General features: G+C 42.3%; 2 protein-coding genes across 3 annotated transcripts in view; both read right to left on the bottom strand.

Moving 5' to 3' along the window:
• LOC125460608 (inter-alpha-trypsin inhibitor heavy chain H3-like) overlaps window positions 1-7005 on the bottom strand; it is a 53288-nt gene extending 46283 nt beyond the window's left edge. For both annotated transcript variants that reach the window (XM_048548246.1, XM_048548247.1), the window contains exons 1-3: window positions 6824-7005; window positions 6676-6729; window positions 6088-6117 (exon numbers count right to left, since the gene is read on the bottom strand). In XM_048548246.1, the coding sequence (XP_048404203.1) occupies window positions 6088-6117; window positions 6676-6729; window positions 6824-6913 (174 nt within the window). In that variant the 5' untranslated portion in view covers window positions 6914-7005. The remainder of the gene's footprint in view (window positions 1-6087; window positions 6118-6675; window positions 6730-6823) is intronic.
• Window positions 7006-17009: 10004 nt separating this feature from the next.
• Window positions 17010-23672, bottom strand: surf6 (surfeit 6). The gene is made up of 4 exons (XM_048547724.2): window positions 23355-23672; window positions 21339-21503; window positions 19498-19583; window positions 17010-17888 (listed from the first exon to the last, which is right to left on the bottom strand). Exons 1-4 carry the CDS (start codon window positions 23452-23454, stop codon window positions 17202-17204), a joined length of 1038 nt encoding a protein of 345 aa, XP_048403681.1. The 5' UTR covers window positions 23455-23672; the 3' UTR covers window positions 17010-17201.
• Window positions 23673-26682: the final 3010 nt, after the last annotated feature.

Raw genomic sequence — 26682 nt, 5'->3', positions numbered from 1 at the left:
ACACTGTATTCCAAAAGTGGCCTAACCAATGTCCTGTACAGCTGCAACATGACATCCCAACTCCTATACTCAATGCACTGACCAATAAAGCCAAGCATACCACACACCTTCCTCACTATCCTGGTCTACCTGTGACTCCACTTTCAAGGAACAAGGAACCTCCACTCCAAGGTTTCTTTGTTCAGCAATACTCCCCAGGACCTTACCATTAAGTACATAAGTCCTGCCCTGATTTTCCTTTCCAAGATGCAGCACCTTACATTTATCCAAATTAAACTCCATGTGCCACTCCTCTGCTCATTGACTCATCTGATCAAGATTCCATTGTACTCTGAGGTAACCTTCTTCGCTGTCCACTACACGTCCAATTCTTTGAATTCCAGCATGACAGTGGTTGCTGTGAATTGTTCAGTTTTCCTGCCTTCTGCAAACTTACTAACCACACCTCCCACGTTCACATCCAAATCGCTTATATAAATGACGAAAAGCAGTGGATCCAGCACCGATCCTTGCGGCACACTATTAATCACAAGGCTCTAGTGTGAAAGGCAATCATCCACCGCCACCCACTGTCTTCCACCTTCAAGCCAGTTCTGCATCCAAATGGCTAGTTCTCCCTGTATTCCATATGATGTCACCTTGCCAACCAGTCCGTAAGAAGGAACCTCGTTGAATGCCTTACTGAAATCCATATAGATTACGTCAACTCCTCTGCCCTCATCAATCCTCTTCATTGCTTCTTCAAAAAACTCAACCAAGTTCTATAATACCTTGGCAGGATGTTCCTGAATGGGCAGAATGTCCCAGAGCCAGAAAAATAGAATTGTACTAACTAGTATCAAATTACGATTTTTTTTCAGGAAAACTGAACAAATCACAGCAACCACTGTCATGCTGGAATTCAAAGAATTGTGAGAATAGCTCTTAGCGCACATCAGCTTGAGCTTCTTTGGTGTCAGTTGCCAACATCAAATGCTTAATGTTCACCAAATGCATATTGTGAATTCTGAGATAACATTGGCATTGTCAAAATGTCAGATTAACTATCTGCAGATATGTATGCTATTTATTTTGAAGAATTAAACATTTTAGAAACAAATGAAATGGACTTGTATTTATTCTTCGCCTTTAACATAATAAAAAGGCACTTCAAAGGACTATTATAGGACAAACATATGGTTACATACGGCAATAATAGGACAGATGGCCAACGCTCAGTCAGTGTGGTAGGTTTATGGGGCATTTTTAATGGTAGAGGAGGGGTAGAGAGTTGGAGAAGATTAGGGAGGCCAATCCAGCGCTAATTGCCTTAACAGTTAAGCCATAACAAACGATGCTGGAATGATTAAAATCAAGGCACATACAGAAACAGAAGTGGAGAATTTTTTTGGCACCATGGGACTGGAGGAGCACAGAGGTAAGGAAGTTGAAGCCATGAACAAGGCTTCGTTAGTAAACAAAAATCAGAATTTTAAGATTGAAGCCTTACTTGACAAGGAACCTCCATAGGCCATTGAGCACGGGAGGGGACTTGATGTGAACAAAAATCTAGGCAGTAGAGTTTGACCTCAAGTAAATTGAGGGTAGAAACATGGGAGGAGGTCACCCAAAGGAACATCAGAATGGCCAATCTAGAAGTGGCAAAGAAAGTAGTGAGGGGTCCAGCAGAAGATGAGCTTTTAAGGTAGAGTTGGGCAATTTTATAAAGGTGAACTTAGTAATGGTGCACATAATGGTGGAAAGTTCATCTCAGAGTCAAATATGATGACAAGATTGCAAAGAACCCAGTTCAATTCCAGACAGTGGCTAGGTGGAGGGATGAAATAGATAGCTGAGGCAAAGGGTAGGCGATGGCCTGATATTATTATTGCTAGACTATTAATCCAGAAACCCAGCTGATGTTCTAGGGTGTTGGCCCCATCAGTCTACTCTTGATCATCAGTGAAATGATGGAAGGTGGCATCAACAGTGCTATCAAGCAGCATCTGCTCAGAAATAACCTGCTCAATGACATCTAATTTGGGTGCCGCCAGGGCCACTCAGCTCCTGACCTCATAACAGCCTTGGTTCAAACATGGACAAAACAGCTGAATTCCAGAGGTGAGGCGAGAGTGACTGCCCTTGACAACAAAGCTGCATTCAACCGAGTGTGGTATCAAGGAGCCCTAGCAAAACTGGAACTAATGGGTAACAGGGGGCAAACTCTCCAGTGGTTGGAGTCATACCTGACACATAGGAAGATGGTTGTGGTTGTTGGCTGTCAATCACCTCAGCTCCAGGACATGTTTGCAGGAGTTCCTCATTGTAGTATTCTAGGCCCAACCATCTTCTACTGCTTCATCAGTGACCTTCCGTCCATCATAAGGTCAGAAGTGGGAATGTTCGTTGATGGTTGCGCAATGTCCAGCACCATTCATGAGTCCTAAGATACTGAAGCAGTCCGTGTTCAAATGCAACATGATCTGGAGAATATCCAGGCTTGGGTTGACAACTGGCAAGTGACATTCGTGCCACACAAATGCCAGGTTATGACCATCACCAATGAGAGAAAATCTAACCACCACCCCATGACATTCGATGGTGTTACCATCACTGAATCCCCCACTATCAGCATCCTGGGAGTTACCATTGACCAGAAACTCAACTGAACTCACCACTTAAACACAGTGCCTGCAAGAGTAGGCCAGAAGCTAGGAATACTGCGGCGAGTAAGTCACCTCCTGACTCCTCAAAGCTTGTCCACCATCTACAAGGCACAAGTCAGCAGTGTGATGGAATACTCCACACTTGCCTGGATGAGTGTAGCCCCAACAACACTCAAGAAGCTTGACACCATCCAGGACAAAGCAGCCCACTTGATTGGCACTACATCCACAAGTATCCCCTCCCTCCACCTTTGACACTCAGTAGCAGCAGTGGGTACTCTCTCCAAGATGCACTGTAGAAATTCACCAAAGATCTTCAGACAGCACCTTCCTAACCCACAACCGCTTCCATCTGGAAAGACAAGGGCAGCAGACATATAGGAACACCACAACTTCCAAGTTCCCCTCCAAGTCACTCACTATCCTGACTTGGAAATATATCGCTTTTCCTTCACCGTTGCTGGATCAAAATTCTGGAATTCCCTCCCTCATAGCACTGTGGGTCAACCTACTACAGTACGACTACAGCAGTTCAAGAAGGCATCTCACCACCACCTTCTCAAGGACAACTAGGGATTGTCAATAAATGTTGGCCAGCCAGTGATGCACACATCCCACAAATGAACAGAAAAAATAGAGTATGTTGTGGGGAACAAAGGCAATGACTTTGGTCTTCCCATTGTTTAGCTGGAAGAAATTTCTGCAAGTCCACATTGGCAAATAATCTGGCAAGGAGTACACAACAGATGAATCAAGAGAACTTACAGTGAGATACAGCTTTGTGCCATCAGCACATATGTGGAAGCCAACACTATTTTTGGTTGATGTTGCTGAGGAGCAATATGCAGAAACAGGAGGGACCAAGTTAAATTCTTAAAAGTAAGAGAGGATATAGTAGGGGTTTGGGAAGAGGAAAATATTACAAATTACTCTCTTCCTATGATTTGACAGATAATTTTGAACCAGGCAAGTGCAGTCCCACCTAATTGGATGAGAGTGGAGAAGTATTGGAGGAGAGTGATTTTCTCATTCATGTTTATAGGCTGCAGACTGGTCTACAAGAACAGGGAGAGACAGTTTACTTATGTCACAGTCTTCTAGGCCGTAACCTGTGACTTCGATGAAGAGCCAAATTAGTGCTCACCGAAACACAGAATTGATACAATTTCAGTGGGGTCACATGTAGTGCCTCTTGAACGCAAGATCCTGGTTGAGGTCGTCCTCATGGATACTGAACTTGGCTATCAGCCTCTGCTCGGTGACTCTTCATCGTTGTGTATCCTGAAGTCTGCCTTGGAGGACGTTTACATGAAGATCCCAGAAGGATTGAGAATCAGATTGCATAGCTTTAAGATCATTGACAAAAGGAGCAAGTGTGACGTGAGAACATTTTCGTGAGGGAGGTCATTCATCTCATTGTGCCCATATTAGCTTTCTGCCTTTTTTTCCTGCCTTTTCCCTATAAGCTTATTCTATTCAAATAGGAATTCTCATGCCCTCTGGGATGCCGCAATTAAGCTTCCTTCCACCACACTTCCAGACAATGTATTCCTGACCCCAATTATTCACTGTGTGAAAGAAAATGTTCTCACGTCACACTTGCTCCTTTTGTCAATGATCTTAAAGCTATGCAATCTGATTCTCAATCCTTCTGGGATCTTCATGTAAACGTCCTCCAAGGCAGACTTCAGGATACACAACGATGAAGAGTCACCGAGCAAAGGCTGATAGCCAAGTTCAGTATCCATGAGGACGACCTCAACCAGGATCTTGCGTTCAAGAGGCACTACATGTGACCCCACTGAAATATACATTCTCACATAAACACTCTCACACATGCAGACATGCACACACTCTCTCTCTCACACAAACACACACACACACACACACACACACACACGTTCACTCCCTCTAGCACCTCCACCACACACTCTCTCTCTACAGAGAGAGTAGGAATTGCTGATGCTGGAGAATCTGAGATACCAAGGTGTAGAGCTGGATGAATGCAGCAGGCCAAGTAATATCAGAGGAGCAGGAAAGCTGACATTTTGGGTCTGGACCCTTTCTGAAGAAGGGTCCAAACCCAAAACTTCAGCTTTCCTGCTCCTCTGATGCAGCTTGGCCTGCTGTGTTCATCCAGCTTTACACCTTGGTATCTCTCTCTCACTACACCCCTCTCATACGCACACATACAAATCTATGGGACGAATGTGTATTTGCAGACACATTCTATCTTGCTCAAAAAGTACACAATTTATAGACAGTCAGTCAAATAGGCATTTTATAAATTCCTACTTTAGAAATAAAACCAGTCTGGCTCCAAACCAAAATACAACAGATTCTAAACAAGGCCTCACACCTAACATGCATCGTCTGACCCAAAACGTCACATCTTCTTTACATTGACAAAACCTTCAGTTCTCTCAGGGCAGTGATGAAGGAAATTCAGTGATTTACTTATATAGATGGTAATAAATTAAAACCTTTTAAATGATTAAATATCTAGCAGCATCTTAGGTTTGTTTAATACATCCACATCAGTTGTGTGACCCTTTGATCTTTTACTTATAAATTCTGTGTTCTGTATTCTTCTTTCTCACTTCACCTGATGAAGGGGCCATGCTCCGAAAGCTAGTGTTTTCAAATAAACCTGTTGGACTATAACCTAGTATCGTGTGATTTCTGACCTTCTCAATCCTTTTGTAAGAGGGAACAGATTTTTCCTATCAACTACATTCAGCCCCTTCATGATTTCAAAAACTGAAGCATTTTAGGAATATCTATTTATTTTGGAAGGAGCAGTGCTGTTTGGAAGATTGAACATGGAATTCTGGGAATAAAGGACACAGATTTCCAATGTGTTAAGAACTTTGGAGACAAAATAGAAGCCAGGAATGAGGCCTTAGTTTCAAGGATTGATTGTCCAAGAAGAATGATGATTGTAGATTTGGAAGAGAGGGGTACTGTACATGAAGAGAGAGAACCAGTAACAATACCACTGAATTAAGAAAGGAAGTCGGTAGTCAGCAGCTTATTGGCAAAAAGGTTAAGGAAGCTGGAGATGGACAAGTGATTCTGGAAAGTGCATGACAAGAAATAGGAGAGAAATTAGAGAAAGATGTGAGTTCACGGCCAGGGCAGGGGGGTACCTTAGGGACTTTTGGTTGAGTGAGAGAGATGAAGGGAGAGATGTGGGAGGGGCAATTGGTCAAATAGTGATAAATCTCAGCGACAGAGAGGTGCAGGAGGTTATCACAGTTGCTGCTAGTCACGACGATGGAGGAGAGAGGGGAAAGGAGATTAAAAGACATGTTGCGATAGTGGAAGGAAGATGGGTGTTACCCTTACATTCCAGAGTTAAACCAAACTAAGCATTCTCAGTATGACTTGCATTAGCAAAGAGGGTAATTATTACTTAAAATAATTGACAAATATGACTTACTTTGTATTGCAGTCCATTTGTGCTTCTTTTCTATTATCAAGAAATAAAAAGACCAGCATTTTCAACATTTTTAATGAGTGTATAAGTACATTGGCTGTTGAGAGGAAATGTATTTTCGATATTACATGCAAAATATAACATAACAAGAAATAGTAGTGCAGTGTAAAATAAGAGAGAAGTCACCTCCTATTTTAAGTAGTGACTCAATAAATTAATGATCTAGACATTAGATTGGACAATCAGGAGCAATAAATAACAACTTAAATCAAATGTTATTGTATTGTCTAGCAAACATTATTGCAAATAATAATTAAGTATGAACAAATTAACCCTGATTACAGCAAACTCAAAAGAATCAACAAAGCAGTTTGTTTCAATCAATGTTTATGTTCTGGTGTTAGAGGAAGGCAATCTGCACCAGAGAATGGAGAAACAACTTTGTTATGACAAGATTTATCTGGAATTAAGTTTCTAATAGCTGATTTTTATGACTGTCTTATGATTGGTTCAACATTTGAAATTTTCAGGATTAACTTATGGAATGCAAAGAAATTCGTAGGTAGAAGATTATCTTTTAATTACACAGACCTTTAGTAACGTTTTTAATGGCCGATAGTTTGGTGAAAGTCTTCCATACCCAACCTACCACATCAATAAGAAAAAACAAAAATTGACATTAATTATAATATTTTCAATACCTAAAATACATACATTTTGAATTCAGGTTCTACATTACCCCATGATCTTCTGATTCTGTTATTATGAAATCAGCTGATATTAAGGTCGGAACAGAAACTAGCAAAAGATAAACTAACATTGGCCTCATTTTTAAAAAGAGTAGGTCTCTTTCACAGGTGGTTTTGTCCTTTTTCTCCCCCCACTCAGAGCTCCCTGTCGCCGAGGCAAAAAGCCCCAGCATGTGATTGCAGCCAATTGGCCTGAGCCAAATGGCTTTATTTAAACCTCTGTTAATAATAGTACATATTTACCATCAAAACAAACTCCAAAAAGTTGAAGGCAAACAACATGTTTTTCATGTTGACATTTCTGCTGAAAATCCTTCAGTATCTATTTTGGAGTTAATGTTCATTTTTGTGATTCACTAGCCTAAATGGAGAAAATAGTACAAAAAACTGCGTAAATACACTTGTGAAAATCAAATGTTCATGTGTTCAAATAATTTTTGTGCTCAAGTATGAGGCTTCTCCAATCAAACTGAACTATGTGATTTAACAATGGGCAAGCCACAATTCTCAAAATAACTCCAAGCAGTTTTTGAAGTACTTAATGACAATTTTCACCCGTGTAATAGGGCTTATGTTGAATGATATCTGAATGTTTTATTACAGTAGACATAGAGAGTGAAAACAAAACAGATAATACCAATAAAAATATTATTAAAATAGGGCTACATGCTGCTGTGTTATGTATGTATTTGTGATAGACATAACAGGCAAAGGACATCGAACTAGGTTTTCCAGCTCTCCAAGCTCTCGAAGTGGAGCCAGCTCTTGAAGTGAAGCCAGGAAATCTGGAGAATGGGAAATAATACCATTAGAATCAAACAGTTGTGTTGAAGGTAAAATAATCAGTTTGTATTTCTCTTTGGACATCCAGAACATGCCAAGTGCTCATGAAAATGGAACATGGAAGTAGCCCCCAGGTGACTGTGTAGAGTTTGCACATTCTCCCTGTGTCTGCGTGGGTTTCCAAGTGCTCCGGTTTCTTCCCACAGTCCAAAGATGTGCAAGTTAGGTTGGTTGGCCATGGCTGGTACTGTCCAGGGGTGTGTAAGTTAGGTGGATTAGCCATGGGAAATGCAGTGATACAGGGAAAGGGTAGGGGCTGGGTCTCTGTGGAATGCTGTTGGGAGGGGTGGTGTGGACTTGTTGGGTTGATTGACTTTTTTCCACACTATAGGTACAGAACGAAGAACAAAGAACATTATAGCATAGCAAAAGGCTCTTCAGTCCTTTAAGACTGCACCAAAACTTGACATCCTTCTAAACAAAATGTCTTCTAACTCTTCACTGTCTGTATCCCTCTACTCCCACACTATTCACATATCTGTTAAGATGTCTCTTAAATGTTGCTATTTTATCAGCTGTCACGCCTTCTGGCAGTGCATTTCAGGCACTTACCACCCTCTGTGTAAAAAAAAATGCACCTCTCACATCTCCTTTACATTTTCACCCTTTTACCTTAAACATATGTTCCCCACTAATTGACATTTCTACCCTGAGAAAAAGACTCCAACTGTCCATTCCATCCATACCCCTCTCATCATTTTGTAAACTTCTATTAGGCCACCCCTCAGCCTCTGACATTCACAGATTAAGTTTGTCCAATCTCTCCTCGTAGCTAATATCCTCCAAACCAGGCAACTTCCTGGTAAACCTTTTCTGTATCCTTTCCCAAGCCTCCAGATTACTTCTGGTGATGTGGCAACCAGAACTGTACACAATATTCCAAATATGACCTAAACTAAAGTCCTACATAAGAGCAAATGACTAGCCAATTTTTATATTCTATGCCTCGACCAATGAAAGCAACCATTCCATACTCCTTCTTGACCACCTTATCCACTTGTGTTGCCACTTTCAGGGAGCTATGGACCTGCACACCTAGATTCCTCTGTATGTTAATGCTTTTAAGGCTACTGCCATTTGCTGTATACTTCCCTCCTGACTTAGGCCTTCTAAAATGCACTACCTTACACTTGTCCAGATTAAATTCTATCTGCCATTTCTCTGTCCAAGTCTCTACGGAATCATTGAATTATGGAATCCCTATTCAGCCTACCTATATCCTGCTGTGTCTTCCTACAATCCTCCTCACCATCCACAACTCCCTGAATCTTTGCATCATCCACAAACTTACTAATGAGATCACCTACAGTCTCGTCCAAATCAAGCGCATATCTCCCGAACAACAGGGGTCCCAGCACTGATCCCTGCAAACACAACTGTTCACAGATCTCTAGTCAGAAAAACACTGTTCCATTGCTATCCGCTGATTTCTATGACTAGGCCAGTTCTGTGCCCATCTTATCATGTCACTGCAATCTCATGTGACTTTACCTTTTGTATCAGCCTGGCATGAGGGACCTTGTCAAAAGCCTTTCTAATGTCCATGTAGACAGCCTCCAGTGCCCTGCCCTCATCAAGCACCTCCGTCACTTCCTTAGAAAACCCAATCAAGTTTGTGAGACATGACCTTCCTCACACAAATCCATAGTTTTCCAGATGTGAATGAATCTTGTCCCTAAGAATTTTCTCCAATGGTCCTTTGGCCTATCAAGACCATACTGACAAAAAAATCACCCTAAAGCTACACTAGTCCCTCTTTTCCTGGACTTGGCCATAGCTTTGTATATCATGACATTTCAAGTGTCCATCCAAGTATTTTTTAAAGATTATGGAATTTTCTGCCTCAACGACCTGCTCAGCAGTGCATTCCAGCCACCCACCATAACCCACTTGGTTGAAAAGGTTTTCCTCAAATCCCTTCTAAACCTCTTGCCTTCTACCTTAAAATTACGCCCCCTTGTTCTTGACCCTTCAACTAATGGGAACAGATGCTTCCTATCGACCCTCTTCCTCAAAATCATATATACTTTAATAGGTCCCCTTTTAGCATTCTCTGAATCATAGAATCCCTACAGTGTTGTAACAGTCAATCGGCCCAACAAGTCTACACTGTCCCTCTGAAGAGGTTCCCACCCAGACCCATTCCCCTGTAACACAACATTTCCCGTGGCTAATCCACCTAACTTACATTCCCTTGGACATTACATGCAACTTAACGTGGCCAATCAACCTAACCTGCACATCTCTGGATTGTGGGAGGAAGCCAGAGTACCCAGTGGAAACCCACACAGCCACGGGGAGAATGTGCAAACTCCACACAGACAGTAGCCTGAGGATGGAAGTAAATCCAGGTCCCAGGTTCTGTGAGGCAGCAGTGCTAACCACTAAGCCACTGTGCTGCCCCTGCTCTAAAGAAAATAACCCAAGCTATCTACCTCCACCACTTCCGTCACCTGCAATCTGACCCCACTACCAAGGACATTTTTCCCTCCTCACGCTTATCTCCATGGCTCCCTTATTTGCTCCGTACTGCCCAGTAGCCCACCACCCCTGGCACTTTTCCCTGCAACTGCAGGAAATGCTACACCTGCCCCTACACCTCCACCCTCACCCTCATCCCAGGCCCCAAGAAAACCTTCCACATTAAATAGATGTTCATCTGCACATCTGCTAATGGAGTATACAGTATCCGCTGTTCCAGATGTTGCCTCCTCTATATCAGGGAACCAAGCAGAGGTTTGGAGACCACTTTGTGGAGTACCCTCGCTCGGTTTGTGACAAACGAATACACCTTCCAGCCACGAACAATTTCAACTCCCCCTTCCACCTCTTGAATGACAAGTTCACCCTAGGCCTCCTCCAGTGCCGCCCAGGGTGCAGGAACAGCACCTCATATTCGGCTTGGGAACCCTGCAGCCCAATGGTCTCAATGCAGACTTCACAAGATTCAAAATCTCCCCACACCTGACCTCATCCCAAGGCCAGCCCATCTTGTCCCCGTCTCCTTGGCCTATCTGTCTTTTCTCCCACCTATCCACTCCTCCCACCTCACAGACCAACCCCCACCCCCAATTCCTACCTACTAGCCTCGTCCCCACCTCCTTGTCCTTTCCATCTCCCCTCCTAACTACCTGCCCCTCCATCCTCACTGACCAACCCCCATCCCAACTTCCTACCTACACTCACCTTTACTGGCTCCAGCCCCACCTCCTTGACCTCTTTGTTTTCTCTCCATCTATCTGCTCCTCTATCCACCTTCCATCATCGCCTGCCCCTCTCTATTTATTTCAGAATCCCCTTCCCCTCCCCCATTTCTGAAAAAAGGTCCAGAACCAAAACAATAGCTTTCCTGCTCCTCTGATGCTGCCTGGCCTGCTGCGTTCATCCAGCTCTACACCTTGTTATTTCAGACTCCAGCATTGGCAGTTCCTACTATCTCCAAGCTATCTAGACTTTGTTCATTTTTAAACTGGTTTCATTGAATTGCAGAAATATAGGTGTCAGGCTGGCCAACGTTAAGCACAACTAAATGAACGCAAGTTATCATTTAATCAGATGACACTTTCCTTACAGGCGAAATGTTTGGAGGTGTATCATGTACTTTAGCTACATATTCTGCCATCAAGTGGGTGAAAAGAGTTACTACTCCTGGATGTTTTTCATTGTAAGTCACGATTCTCCACAATACTTTCAGCTTAGTTGGCTAGATGGCTGGTATGTAATGCAGTGAGATACCAACTGCGTGGCTATTCCTGCATTGGTTGAGGTTACCATGAAGGACTGATCTCAACCTTTCACCTTGTCAGAGGCATGGTGACCCTCAGGTGAAACCACCACCTGTTGTCCTTAATGGGAAAGCAGCCTATAGTCCAGTAGGTCTATGGTGATTCAACCTTTACCTCTAGTTTTAACTAATACTTAACACTGTTAGCGTTGAGATTTAAGCAGGTGAATACTTAACATATGTTTATCTGAAATCCTCAAAATCATCCTGGGCATATTTTCAAAACTCCACCACATTTGGCTTAACACATTTTGTCTTAAGACAACCACAACTGTTTGCAATTGCAACTTGGTTATGACTGTAAATCTATTGCCTACAAATTTTACTGCTTACTTTTTCTGTCATGTAGAAATCTAATGTGTTCAATTCTCAGGTTCTTTTACAGACTTCAACTCAGATGCAAACTGCAAATATTTTAAATAATTTCCAACTCAGCTGTATTCTACTGTTCTTTTGTAATTAATGCTCTGATTTCCCAACTTAATTATTACTCGTACTTATGATACTGCAGCCCTGCCAAAACCATAATGCATTGTACACTTTTGATTTTATTCTTATATTCGTCAGTGTTGTTTAGCTTCCATTATGTGTACTCTACTGTACATCTCTTATCCTACAAATGTACCTCTTTTCATTAAATTGTCATCTCTCTTCTGACTTACTTGTACTTAACCAGCTTATGTCCTCTAAAGTTTGCTTCTCCATAAATTGTATATGAATTGTTACAATGTGTGTATTGGATGGAAATTAACTGGGCATTCACAACAGTTCCTTATGTGGTGCAATATTCCTCCTGTAGTGGTAATGTTGCTACCTTTGAGCTACAGACCCAGATTCAAATCCCACCTTCTCCAGCAGACATGTATTAAAACTCTGAATTTAAAGAGGCAGAAGCCCATCATAAATAGAGTCATAGAATTACAAAGCACAGTAATAGACTGTTTGGTGCAACTTGTCCATGCTGACTGGATATTCTAAACGGATCTAAGGTCATCTCTCCTTCTTCTAAGTTTCAGTGAGTACAGGTCCAACCTTCTCAACCTCTCCTCATTAGACTATCGCTCCATACCTGGGATCAGCCTGATAAACTTTCTCCAAATAGCCAGTATATTCTTTCTCAGACAAGGGAAGCACAGATGTTCACAGTATTCCACCTCTGACTTAACTTGTGCCTTGTATAATTTTAACAAACCTTCCTATTTTTAAATTCCATTCCCTTTGAAATCAATGCCAACATTCCATTTCTGTTCCTTATTGCATGTTGAATACATACGCTAGTCTTTTGTGATTCATGCATGAGGACCCCAAATCCCCCTCGTCTGGAGATTTCTGCAATCTTTTTCTATTTAAATATGATTCAGCTCCTCTAGTCTTCCAACCAAAGTATATAAGTTTACATTTTCCTACATTATATTCATCTGCCAAGTTTTTGACCATTCGCTTAACTTGTCTGTATCCCTCCGAAAACTCTTACTGCCATCTTCGCCACTTGCCTTCTCATTCATTTTTGTGGTGAATGAAAACTTGGCAATAGTACATTCACTTCAGTCATCTAGGTCATTAATATGTGTTGTACACAATTGTGGTCCCTCCACCGATACCTGTGACACATCACTAATTACAGGTTGCTACCCTGGAAGTGTCTCCCTTGTCCCAAGTCTAGTCTTCCATTTGTTAGCCAGTCCTATATCCATTCTAATATATTACTACCAAAACTAAGGGCTCTTATCTTACTACTTACAACAATGTTTGGTTCTTTATCAAATGCTTCCTGAAAATCTACACATATTATGTCATCTGCTTTCCCTTTATCTATCATGTTTGTTATTTCTTCAAAGAATTCTCATAAATTTGTCAAACATGAATTCCCCCTCATGCAGACATACTGACTCTGCTTGATCGTATATATTTCTAAATGCCCTGCTGTTATATCCTTCATAACAGGCTCCTTCATAGTCCCAATAACAGACCTCACGCACCTGTATTTTGTCTTTTTTAAAGGCTTCCCTTCTGAATTTAAGGTGTTTGCTTGGCAGTTATCTACTCCTCAGGGACTCTCCCAGAATCAGCAAATTCATGGAAGATTACTACCAACGCGCCTCCCTGGAGCTACTTCTTTTGCTATCCAAGGACGCATCACACCATGTGCAGTTATCAGTCTTTAGCTCCATTTGTTTCCCCAGTATTTTTTCTCTGGGGACTGTTATTGTGTTTATTTCCTCTCTTCCTTTTGCCCCTTGAATATTTAGTAATGTTGAAATGCTATTTTTATTTAACTCCTCCGCCATTCTCTTGTACCCCATTATTATTTACTCAGCCTCATTCTCTAAGGGGTCTATGTTTGCTTTGACTTTTTGATTTACTTTTAACATATTTAAAGAAGTTCTTGCTGTCTGTCTTGACATTACTTGCAAACTTACCCTGAGTTTAACTTAGAATCAGATAAAGTATACAACAGGCCCTTTGGTCCATCAGTCTTTACCACCAAAAATACACTTGCTACACAAGTCTTACTTTCCAGTATTAGGCCTTGGCCTTGAAAGTTATATCACTTCAAGTGTTCATCCAAATACTTTTTAAAGGCTGCAAGATTACCAGCCTCAACAATCCTCCCAGGCAGTGCATTCCAGCCATCAACCATCTTCAGGATGGAAAAATACTTTCCTCAAATCCCCTCTAAACCTCCTGCCTTTCATGTGAAATAGACTTGTTCTTGACCCTTAAACTAAGAGAAACAGTTGTATGCTATTCACTCAGTCCACATCCCTCGATCTAATACCCCCCTATCTGGTTCCCCTTCATTCTTCTCTGCTCTTAACGAAGCAATCCAAGCTTATCTAGCCTGTGCACAAAGCTGAAATGCTCCATCTCAGATATCCTATGCAATTGCATACTTCCGATATGAGTTAACCAGAACTGCATAAAGTACTCCAGTTGTGGCCTAACTGAAGTTTTGTACAGTTCTAACTTGGCCTTCTTGCTCTGATAATCCAGGCCTTGATTGATAAACAAGCATCCATATACCTTCTTAACTACCCTATTAACCCTTCCAGCCACTTTTAGGGATCTGTGGACAGGGACTCCAAACTCACTCTCAGCTATCTACTGTCCTGCCATTCATTGAGCATTCCGTTGTCTCATAGCTTCTTCCATCACTTCACATTAATCAGGGTTAAATTCCATCTGCCACTGATCTGGCCAACCGACCAACCCATCTATATCATTATGTAACTGAAGACTGTCTTCCTCACTGTCAACAATCCAACCAATCATTATGTCATTTACAAACTTAGCTATTATCCCTCCCCATCCTTGTATACATGCATGATTATCGACTTCATATCCCTCCTTTTCTTTGGCTTGTTGTTTATTTCTGTAACTTTTCTAATATTCGGTCTTACCACTAGTTTTTGCCACATTGATTGTTTTTTTCTTTAACTTGGTGCCACTTTTAATTTCTCTGGTTAGCTTTGGTTTGCTTTTTCTCTTCCTAGAATCCTCCTTTCTCACTAGGAGATATCTTTGCTGTGAGCCATGAACTATTTCCTTGAGTATCAGCCATTGTTCCTCAATCATTTTTGCTGCTCAACTCCTTTCCTAGTCCACTCCGGCTAGCTCAACCATCATTCCTCTGTAAATACCCATATTTTAGCACAGTTAAACATCTCATAATTCCACTTTGCCTTGTTCTAAGATGATTAGAAAAGGACAATTGTTTGAAGTTGGATACCATTTAAAACAATACAAACACCTCATCTTTGATTATTCTTTGCAGCTGTCACATTCAAGTTGCAGGTTTTTCGAAAATGGGTATTGTGTGCCTTTTGGTCTGATAGTCTGTGTACCTAAGTTTTTTGGAATATGAAGATACATAAGCTTGGTCTTCAAAATTTAAGGGATTTAAAATCCATCAAAACTAATTTGAGCTGAATTCGAATTGAGTTGGTGAATACTATGTCTCACTTATTATTTATCATTATTGTCAAGTAAGGTTGACTGATACCCAGTGCCAGGGTTATGGATAGCTCTTCAGGACTAGAAAAGAATTTGGAGGGGGACAGCTCCCATAATCATCGTCGTCGTTCATGTTTTGACCAATAACATTAATAAGCTTTAAAGGAGGTTCTGTTGTAAGATTTTGAATAGCTAAGAGCGAAATCAGTACTGATCTCTGGATTACTATCTGAACTATGGGCAAGCTGGTAAATTGCATGTTCTGTATACAGTCACTATAATGCTATTTTCAGATTCATTTCCATTTTAAAATTTAGTTTCTCTTCAGATGTACTTTCTAAAGGGTCCATTTACTGTTTCACAAACAATCCCAAAAATGGGGTCAGTGCTGGGACCTTTGTTGTGTGTTCTTTACATAAATGATCTGTACTTGAATGTACATGGCATAATTAGTAAATTTGCAGATTAGACAAAATTAGGAGGTATCATTCATAGTGAGGAAGGTTGTCAAAAATTACAGAGGGATCTATTAGGTGGGGAAGCGGGTTTAGGATTAGCAAATGCAATTCAATACAGATGCGTGTGAGGTGTTGTACTTTGGAAAGTCAAACCAAGGTTGGACTTATACAGTAACTGGTAAGGTCCTGAGCAGGGTTGTGGAACAGAGGGATCTAGGGGTACTTGTTTGTGGAAAGTGTCATCACAGGTGGACAAGGTGGTGAAGAAGTATTTAACATGCTGGCCTTCCTCGGTCAAGGCAATGAGGATGGGAGTTAAGACTTAGGTTACAGTTGTGTAAGCCACACTTGGAGTTTTGTGTGCAGTTTTGGTCACTCTATTACAGGAAAGGCATAGTTAAACTGGAAAACGTGCAAAGAAGATTTACAAGGATGTTGCCAGGACTATTAGGCCTGAGTTACAGGGAGAGGTTGGCCAGGATAGGACATTATTCCTTGGGGCATAGGAGAATGAGGGGTGACCTTATTGCAGTGCACGAGGTCATGAGGAGCATAGATAGAATGAATGCATAAAGTCTTTTTTTTCCAGGGATGAGGAAAATGAAAACTGGAGGGGATAAGTTTAAGATGAGAGGGGAAAGTTTCAAGGAGGACCTGAGTGACAACTACTTCACACAGAGAGTGCTGCATACGTAGAATGGGCTGTCAGAGAAAGTGGTTGAGGCACGTACAGTAACAACACTTATAAAACATTTGGATGGATACATGGATGGGTCGGGTTTGGAGGTATATGGACTAAATGTGGGCAATTGGAATTAGCTGAGTGGGCACCACGGTCAGCATGGATCAGTTTGGGCTGAAGGGCCTGTTTCCATGCTGTATTACTCTATGACAGGTTTCTCATTCAAAACCAGGCTTTCCTTTCAATATTCACTCTCACTGCTGCAGGTATTGATTTTCTACTAAGAGTACTATTGTATAGATGCCAGCTACCTATTGAAGAGTCCATTATTTATACACTCACTCTTAACAGCAAATGTTGATCGGGCAGAATTTGAATCTGCTACATGAATCAAACTATCCTGCAAGAAAATATTACTGCATGACTGTATATTTGATTAGCCAAATAAGTTACCATTTATAGAACCGTGGAATATTTAATGTTAATACAAAATCAGATATTAAACAGTGCCAAGATCCTTTACTCAATATAGTACAGCAAATACAATACTAATGAGCAACACCATTATACATTAACGCTTCACAAAAATTGGTCGCACCATGGGTTTGAGGCTATTTTAATGTAACATGAAATTCAACTCTTGTTTCTCAAAGATTTGCTTTTTTTAAATCTTCAGGTAGAATACGTCCTTTCTTTCTTGCCTTGTCCTTTTTCCTTTCTACCTTGGCTCGTTTCTTTTTCATGATGTTTCTTTTCCTCTTATCTTGATGACGTTGCATCTTTTCAACAAGGTGTTCTGTTCGCTTTTCCCAGTTCTTCTGTCGTTGGGCTTTGTGTTTTTCTTTTCTCTTTAGTGACGCTTTCAGCAATTCTTCATTGTCTTTGATTTTCAGGCCCTCCGCCTTATACAGAGCATTGGTCCACTTCATCTTTGTTTCAACTTCTTTTGCTTTATTTTCATCTTTACTCTTCAACTCTTCAATCTTATTCTTTTGGGCTTCCAGTCTAGATAAGAGTTGCTTGTAGTTTTTGCCAGTGAGAGGTGTGATGCCACCTTTAGTATTCTGCCGTTTCTCTTTTCTTTTCAGCTTTTTGTCTTTAACTACCTCAGATGGCACGTCTACTTTATTGAAAAGCAGTTGATTTTCCGCTTTCTTGGACATGTCATTTTTCTCTGTATCTTCAGCCTTTGGTGCAGTACTATCTTCCTGGACAATTTTATGTTCTTTCTTCATTCGCATCTCTTTCCGTTTCTGTTTTTTCTTTTCCCTCTCCCGCTTCCTGTGCAGACGTTTCTTCTCTAATTCTTCAGGAAGCAAGCCTTTTGGATTACACTGTCAAAAAACACAAAGACATAACACAATTAATGATAGAGTAACAAAAAGGCAGTAAATAAAAACCTTTGGAGCACAAAAGCTTTTTTGACGTTTCGGGCCTAGACCCTTCATCAGAGAGGGGGATGGGGAGAGGGAACTGGAATAAATAGGGAGAGAGGGGGAGGCGGACCGAATATGGAGAGTAAAGAAGATAGGTGGAGAGGGTATAGGTGGGCAGGTAGGGAGGGGATAGGTCAGTCCAGGGAAGACGGACAGGTCAAGGAGGTGGGATGAGGTTAGTAGGTAGCTGGGGATGGGTGAGAGGAAGAACCGGTTAGGGAGGCAGAGACAGGTTGGACTGGTTTTGGGATGCAGTGGGGGGGGGGGGGGGGGAGAGAGCTGGGCTGGTTGTGTGGTGCAGTGGGGGGAGGGGACGAACTGGGCTGGTTTAGGGATGCAGTAGGGGAAGGGGAGATTTTGAAACTGGCGAAGTCCACATTGATACCATATGGCTGCAGGGTTCCCAGGCGGAATATGAGTTGCTGTTCCTGCAACCTTCGGGTGGCATCATTGTGGCAGTGCAGGAGGCCCATGATGGACATGTCATCTACAGAATGGGAGGGGGAGGGGAAATGGTTTGCGACTGGGAGGTGCAGTTGTTTGTTGCGAACTGAGCGGAGGTGTTCTGCAAAGCGGTCCCCAAGCCTCCGCTTGGTTTCCCCAATGTAGAGGAAGCCGCACCGGGTACAGTGGATGCAGTATACCACATTGGCAGATGTGCAGGTGAACCTCTGCTTAATGTGGAATGTCATCTTGGGGCCTGGGATAGGGGTGAGGGAGGAGGTGTGGGGACAAGTGTAGCATTTCCTGTGGTTGCAGGGGAAGGTGCCGGGTGTGGTGGGGTTGGAGGGCAGTGTGGAGTGAACAAGGGAGTCACGGAGAGAGTGGTCTCTCCGGAAAGCAGACAGGGGAGGGGATGGAAAAATGTCTTGGGTGGTGGGGTCGGATTGTAAATGGCGGAAGTGTCGGAGGATGATGCGTTGTATCCGGAGGTTGGTAGGGTGGTGTGTGAGAACGAGGGGGATCCTCTTAGGGCGGTTGTGGCGGGGGCGGGGTGTGAGGGATGTGTTGCAGGGAGATGCTGCTTGGCCTGCTGTGTTCATCCAGCCTCACATTTTATTATCTTGGAATTCTCCAGCATCTGCAGTTCCCATTATCTCAAATAAAAACCTTTGTAGAGTATGAGTAGCTGGCAAGTTATGTAAACTACATATAAATTTGTTTGGCATGCAGACCAATTAAAAAACTAGAATTACTCTCAAATATATGTTTAGCAGAAGTTGCTTTTAAATTGCATGCCATTCTTCTTGTCCCATTTATTTATTTGAACACTGTTCTGAGGAAGGGTCACCAGGCCCAAAATGTTAAATGATTTTTTCCTTCACAGATGCTGTCAGACCTGCTGAGCTTTTCCAGCAACTTCTGCTTTTGCTCCTGATTTACAGCATCTGTAGTCCTTTTGGTTGTTACTCAAGATGTATTCATTTCTGAACTGACTGACTAGTAATCTGCAAAAACAACTCTAAAGATACCCAGCACACAAAACTTAAGGTATGTGAAAATATACCTGCCCACGGCTTTCTTGGATCTTCTCATGTAGTCTCTGACGAAGAATGTTTACAGTTGAAAACGAGCTTGTGTCCACTTCGCTGACTGAAAAGCAAATTGAAAGTTATAACATATAAATCATATTTAATCACCAATTATGTGTGTTCTGAATTTGGATTAGCTACGTAAAAAGAGCTTTGAAACAATGCGATAATACAAAATAAAGAACAGGGACATTGATGATACCACACCTGGAAGGTTGTGGGCATTTCTGGAAGAATACTCTTGCTGTACAAGGAGTGCAGCAAAGATTTACTAAACTAATTTCTGGAAAGACAAGACATATGAGGCCAGGTTTTTGTTTAATTAGTTAGGATTATTTTCAGGATTCAGAAGAATTAAGGGTGATCCCATAGAAACCTGTCGAATTCTAACAGGACTAAACACGGTGGATGCAGGAAGCATGTTCCAATGATGGAGGAGTCCAGAACCAGGGTCACAATCTAAGGACACAGGGGGAACCATTTTGGGCTGAGGTGAGGAAAAACTTTTCATCCAGAGCCTGTAAAATTCACAACGCAGAAAGTAGTCAAGGCCAAAATATTGTATGGTTTCAAGCAGAAGTTAGGTTTAACACGAGACTAAAGGAATCAAAGGATATTGGGGGGTGCTGAAAAGCGGGGATAGGCTATTGAGTTGGATGAACAGCCAATATCATAATAAATGGCACAGCAGCATCAAAAGGCTGAATGGCCTCTCCTGCTCCTATTTTATATTGAAAATACAAACATAGAAAGGTGGAAGCATGAGTGTGCTGGGAGCAGATGAGGACAGGAATAAAAATAGCATATTTCTTTAGCATAATAAAACATTCCAAGGTACTTCAGAGGAGCAGTATAAAACAAACTACAAAGTTCATAAGGAAATCATAGTCAGATAGTGAAAACTTGACAAACTTTGTAATAAGAAGAGTCTTTAAGGAGGAAAGTGAGGTGATGTGTAGGGAGGGAATTCCAGAGCTTGAGACTTAGGCAATCAAAAGACATGGCCATTAAAAGCACGGTGGTTATTAATAGGAATATGCAAGAGATTAGAATCACAGAAGGTTAGATGATATTACAGTCACAGAGGCATACAGCACAGAAACAGGCTCCTCAGTCCATACCAATCACATTCCCCCAAACTAAACTAGTCCCGGCTGTCTGTGCTTGGCTGATGCTGAGACGCCTGCACTGCAGTGGTAATATCCCTATCCCTGGGCCAGCAGGTCAGGATTCAAATTCTACCTGCACCAGACAGATGTTGTAATAACATCTGAACAGGACGATTAAAAAATATCTATTACAGATGTTAGGAGGGGGTAGACGAGAGGCCTTTGAAAACAAGGATAAGAATTTTAACATCAGAGCCTATTTATCTGGGAGCCAAAGTGGATCAGTTAGGAGGTACAAAAATAGAAGTTGCTGGAAAAGCTCAGCAGGTCTGACAGCATCTGTGAAGAAAAAAAAAACAGAGTTTCGAATCTGGTGATTATTCCTCAGAACAGATAGTAGCTGGGAAAACATCAGTTTACATGCAGAAAACAGAGGAGGTGGTGGGGGGCAGAGAACAAGAGGTGTTTGGTGAACAAGGCTCACTGTGAATCAAGACACAGGCAGCAGATTTTGGATGACCTCCAGTTTATGGAAGGTAAAATGTAAGAGACCGGCCAAGAGTGCATTGAAATAATCAAATCTGAAGGTAATGATAATAATGAAGGTAGAAGCATTTAATCTAAGTAACTAAATTGTGAAAGATTAAATTCACTACCCCAGTGGAGAATAGGATAACAGCACTCATAGCAAAATATAGTTCTCAAACCTCTGGTATTTTTCTTGATTTTGTCCATTTTCACTCCACCTTGAACAGTTTTAGGCTGACCCCCACTCATTGGTTGAACATTTTTCAACTCCTTAGGAGCTTCCTTTCTTCTTTTCTTCTTCTTTTTAGGTTGGGTCATACCTTCTGAGATCTCGTTCTTCGAAACTAAAAAAAAACCACAAACAAAACCACATATAATCTAAACAAGACTCAAAATTTCATTTAATTCACATTTAATAATTAACAGCATCACTTGAAAATTTCTCCAAGTTAATCTCCACACTGTAACATTATAATTATCTGCATGATTTCTAAGAAAGAAACCACCCACTTACCAGTATTCAAAACAAAAGATACTGTTGTTTCAGTGAGCCACTGCATCTGGGCCTCAACACAATATACTAACCTTAATTTATTCTCTCCAGCTTTGTGTTTGCAGTATTTTCATTTTCGTAAAAATTCCAAGTGATGATGACATATCATTTGGAGAAGCACACCAGATGGTTTTATTCCCTTGCATCTGCTGCCAATTTCCATCCAGGCACCGGACTATGGGTTTGGAAAATGCTGTAGGAACTCTGTAGATGCCATTTCCACCTCCCTTTGCCTTCATCTATTGCTGAAAATATGTTACTGCCATTGACACTTCCAGATTCCACAATTCCAAAAGGTTAGCCTGCAATCCACCAAACTCTAATCCTCACTTCTGCCATGTTTTTATAATGCCAATTTACTTTTAGTTTCTGCAATAGTAAAATGTAAATGTTTAAAAAAACTGTGGATGCGGGATAAGAATTAACTGCTGCATATGGTCAAACAGCATCAATGAAAGAAAAATATTCAACTTTTAGAATCAATGACCTCTTTGTTTCTCCTTCTCCAGATGATACATTGTATGGTTTAATTCATTTTTTAAATGCCATGGAACATGTTCCTTACTTCTGTCACACCAACCACCCCCTCTACTGTTCAGCGAAGTACAATGACACTCACTCAGCATCCTCATCTGTTAAATTGTATCCAGAATATCTGCTGCAGTGGCTAATTCTTTCACACGCTCTGTTGCCTCAACATTCCTGAAAGATCAATTTTTGCTTGGATCCTTTTACTCATCTGTGTAGCGTACCTTGACAGCATTGTGCAGAAATTGGATGTATTTCATATGCAAGGTAACAACGTCCCATGACATCTCTTCACCTCCCATATTGTTAAAATGCTTATCTAACATTCAGTCTTGGATTAACTACAGTTTATTCCACATAAATATTGGAGAGACAGTAACCAACTTTTCAATTTGTTTCACAAACATGCTCAAACTTTTCCAATTATTCCATCTGTTTCTCCACCACAGACTGAAAAAACACATTCTTAGCCTCATCATCCTACACAACAGAGTGGAGATTCTAACTCCACACACCTTCAGTGATACAAAAAAAATCACCTATTTCCACTTCTTCTTGCTCCAGTTCATCTATTACTGAAATCCTATTCATGACATTGTCACCTCCTGATTCTACAATTCCAATAGGTTTACTTCCACTCCATACAAAATGTCAGTTTACTCTTGACCTTGAAGGCCTACAATGGATGCATTAAAGGGCTCAAAGGCAATCTGCACGTTCTCATCCTCCTACAAAGCAACGTTCTGGCTTTTTCCTATCTCTGTTGAAGGAGAACGTATGAAGACACATGAGTAAAAGCTTGGTCAAGAATGCCGGTTTCAAAAGCACTTTAAAAGGATGTGACACAGAATGTGAGAAAATGATATTTCGGGGGATGATTTCAAGGCTTGGGGAGTACAAAAGTTGAAGTATGTCTCCGCACGGTGCGGGGTCGCAATTCTCGGAGATGGGTAAAGCTGGAGGAATTCAGTTAGAAGTTTCCATAATAGCATTTTCTTGTACAATGTATGACTTTTTGAATAGTACTACCAGGACTGCTTTCGTTCCTCGTCATTCATTAAATCACGAAAGCCAGGAAATCCCTTCATATTACGATGAGTAACGCGTTCCTTACCCAGCTTTCGTTTACGAGGTTCCTGGTTCTGGGATGCGCACACTTTGCTTCCCAAAATCTGAAAATACTTGTCTTTGGCGGCGAGGCTGGGATCAGCCATTCCTTGATCCAAGTTTGTTTCCTAATAAAAGGGGGAGAACTCAAACACCACGGAAGTAAAGGACGGAACCGGTGGAAAACTAAGCGTTAGGTGGACAGCAAATTAAAACAAAAGTGACTAGTTCTGATCGAAAGGTATTGAAGAACAAGGTGATGAACACTAAACTCAATCCCACTTCAAACACGCTACCAAGTGCATCTCCTACGTCATCATTCTGCGGCCGGCTTCACGCCCTGGCGCAGTGATGCGTCACACATAGAACCCCGTCCTAGCGGTTGAGGTGAGGTATTGCAGGATGTCAAGGACGAGGGTTGTTGAAGGGGCTTGGATCTCCTCAAACTTCTTCATTCGCTTCACTCCACGACTGATGCCCACTGTGCCCTCTGAGATAACAAAGTGTGGAGCTGGATGAGCACAGCAGGCCAAGCAGCATCTTAGGAGCACAAAAGCTGATGTTTTTGGCCTAGACCCTTCATCAGAAAAGGGGGATTGGGAGAGGATTCTGAAATAAATAGGGAGAGAGGGGGAGGCAGACTGAAGATGGATAGAGGAGAAGATAGGTGGAGAAGACAGTATAGGTGGGGAGGCAGGGAGGGGATAGGTCAATCCGGGGAGGATGGACAGGTCAAGGGGGCGGGATGAGGTTGGTAGGTAGGAAATGGAGGTGCGGCTTGGGGTGGGTGGAAGGGATAGGTGAGAGGAAGAACAAGTTAGGGAGGCGGGGACGAGCTGGGCTGGTTTTGGGATGCAGTGGGGGGAGGGGAGATTTTGAAGCTGGTGAAATCCACATTGATACCATTGGGCTGCAGGGTTCCCAAGCGGAATATGAGTTGCTGTTCCTGCAACCATCAGGTGGCATCATTGTGGCACTGCAAGAGGCCCAGGATGGACGTGTCACCTAAGGAATGGGAGAGGGAGTTGAAATGGTTCGCAACTGGGAGGTGCAGTTGTTTATTGTGAACCGAGCTTTGGTGTTCTGCAAAGTGGTCCCCAAGCCTCCGTTTGGTTTCCCCAATGTAGATGAAGCCACACTGTGTACAGTGGATGCAGTATGCCACGTTGGCAGATGTGCAGGTGAGCATCTGCTTGATGTGGAAAGTCATCTTGGGGCCTGGGATGGGGGTGTGGGAGGAGGTGTGGGAAGTGTGGGAGACGTGGTCGAGGGCGTTCTTGACCACTGCTGGGAGGAAGTTGCAGTCCTTGAACATCCCTGCAATAACCGCCAAAAGACAATCCCCCTCGTTCTCACATACCACCCCACCAACCTCCGGATACAATGCATCATCCTCCGACACTTCCGCCATCTACAATCCGACCCCACCACTAAAGACATTTTTCCATCCCCATCTCTGCCTTCCGGAGAGACCACTCTCTCCGGGACTCCCTTGTCCGGTCCACACTCCCCTCCTACGCCGCCACATCTGGCACTTACCGCTGCAACCGCAGGAAGTGCTACACCTGCCCCCACACCACCTCCCTCACCCCCATCCCAGGCCCCAAGATGACGTTCCATATTAAGCAGATGTTCACCTGCACATCTGCCAATGTGGTATACTGCGTCTGCTGTACCTGTTGTGGCTTCCTCTACATCGGGGAAACCAAACGGGGGCTTGGGGACCGCTTTGCAGAACACCTACGCTCAGCTCACAATAAACAACTGCACCTCTCAGTCGCGAACCATTTCAACTCCCCCACCCATTCCTTCGACGACATGTCCATCCTGGACCTCCTGCAGTGCCACAATGATGCCACCCGAAGAAACAGCAACTCATATTCCGCTTGGGAACACTGCAGCCCAATGGTATCAATGCGGATTTCACAAGCTTCAAAATCTCCCCTTCCCCCACTGCATCCCAAAACCAGCCCAGCTCGTCCCCGCCTCCCTAACCTGTTCTTCCTCTCACCTATCCCCACCTCAAGCCACACCTCCATTTCCTACCTACTAACCCCATCCCGCCCTCTTGACCTGTCCGTCCTCCCCGGACTGACCCATCCCCTCCCTACTTCCCCACCTATACGCTCCTCTCCACCTATCTTCTCCTCTATGCATCTTCGATCTGCCTCCCCCTCTCTCCCTATTTATTTCAGAACCCTCTCCCCATCCCCTTTTCTGATGAAGGGTCTAGGCCTGAAATGTCAGCTTTTGTGCTCCTAAGATGCTGCTTGGCCTGCTGTGTTCATCCAGCCCCATACTTTGTTATCTCAGATTCTCCAGCATCTGCAGGTCCCATTATCTCCCACTGTGCCCTCTGATTAGTAGCATTGGCAAGCATGCCGCGTATTAGCAGCAGCAAGTTTAAAAAAAAAGTAAACCAAAAAACTGCTGAAAATCTGAAACCAAAACCAGAAATTTACTGGAGAAATTCGATGGGTCTGGCAGCATCTTTTTGAGGCGTACCACAGTCTGTGTTTTAGGTGCAGTGACCCTTCTTCAAAAGTTAAAAACTATGATTGATTTTAATTTGTGTCGTCTGTTAAAAATGAGGCTTTATGAGGTTGTAGTGATTAGGGAATATTGAAAAGACTGGAAACTATTTTCTCGATACAAGAAAAAGTTGAAGAACGTATGCAATTGAATAGGCCGATTTTCTCCTCAGCCAACGGAGACCATGGCCAATTTAGCAACATAGCTTGATATACCCATTTATGTTTCATATTCTCTAACTCCTCTGATTAGCTACAATCTATCAATCTAAGGTTTTAATTTACAGGTAGTTGATCCAGCACTAATTGCTGTTCACAGAATAGTGTTCAAGCTTTAAAGAAAAAAATTTACATTTATGTGTTTTGTTGACAACAGAATGACTCAATTTTTTTTGCAACCAATTAAAACCTTTTTCCTGTGTAGCCACTTTAGTACTGTAGAAAACCTTTCTTTGTAACTTACCCTGAAAGATCTAGATCTAATTTTAAATAATGCTGCTTAATCATAGATTTCCAAATGAACAGATATTGTTTCAGCCTGTATGGTTATCTGTTCCCCTTCATATTTTAGAAACTTTGAGTGGATCACTCCTTAAATAATACCGTATTTTGTGTAATCTCACCTTCAACTGTCCCACACTGCACTTCCTCTAGTGCTAGAAAACATATCTTCCTAAGGTGTGTCCCAGAACTGCTCATAATACTCCACATCTGATCTAGCCAGGGCTTTATTTGTCCAGACCTTGACTTGTACTCCTCTTCTACTCCTCTCGATATAGAACATTACAGCACAGTACAGGCCCT

The sequence above is a fragment of the Stegostoma tigrinum genome, chromosome 11, assembly GCF_030684315.1.
Source record: "Stegostoma tigrinum isolate sSteTig4 chromosome 11, sSteTig4.hap1, whole genome shotgun sequence".
Lineage (NCBI taxonomy): Eukaryota > Metazoa > Chordata > Chondrichthyes > Orectolobiformes > Stegostomatidae > Stegostoma > Stegostoma tigrinum.
The sequence above is the reverse complement of the archived record's forward strand: the minus strand, read 5'-3'. Positions and strand labels throughout refer to the sequence as shown.

Excerpts from the sequence above, each read along its gene's own strand:
- surf6 (XM_048547724.2), bottom strand. The coding sequence starts at position 23,454 with ATGGCTGATCCCAGCCTCGCCGCCAAAGACAAGTATTTTCAGATTTTG. Across the intron at positions 19,584-21,338 it reads AATCAAGAAAAATACCAGAG|TCAGCGAAGTGGACACAAGC; the intron begins GTTTGAGAACTA and ends TTTGCTTTTCAG. Across the intron at positions 17,889-19,497 it reads TCCAAGAAAGCCGTGGGCAG|TGTAATCCAAAAGGCTTGCT; the intron begins GTATATTTTCAC and ends GTTTTTTGACAG.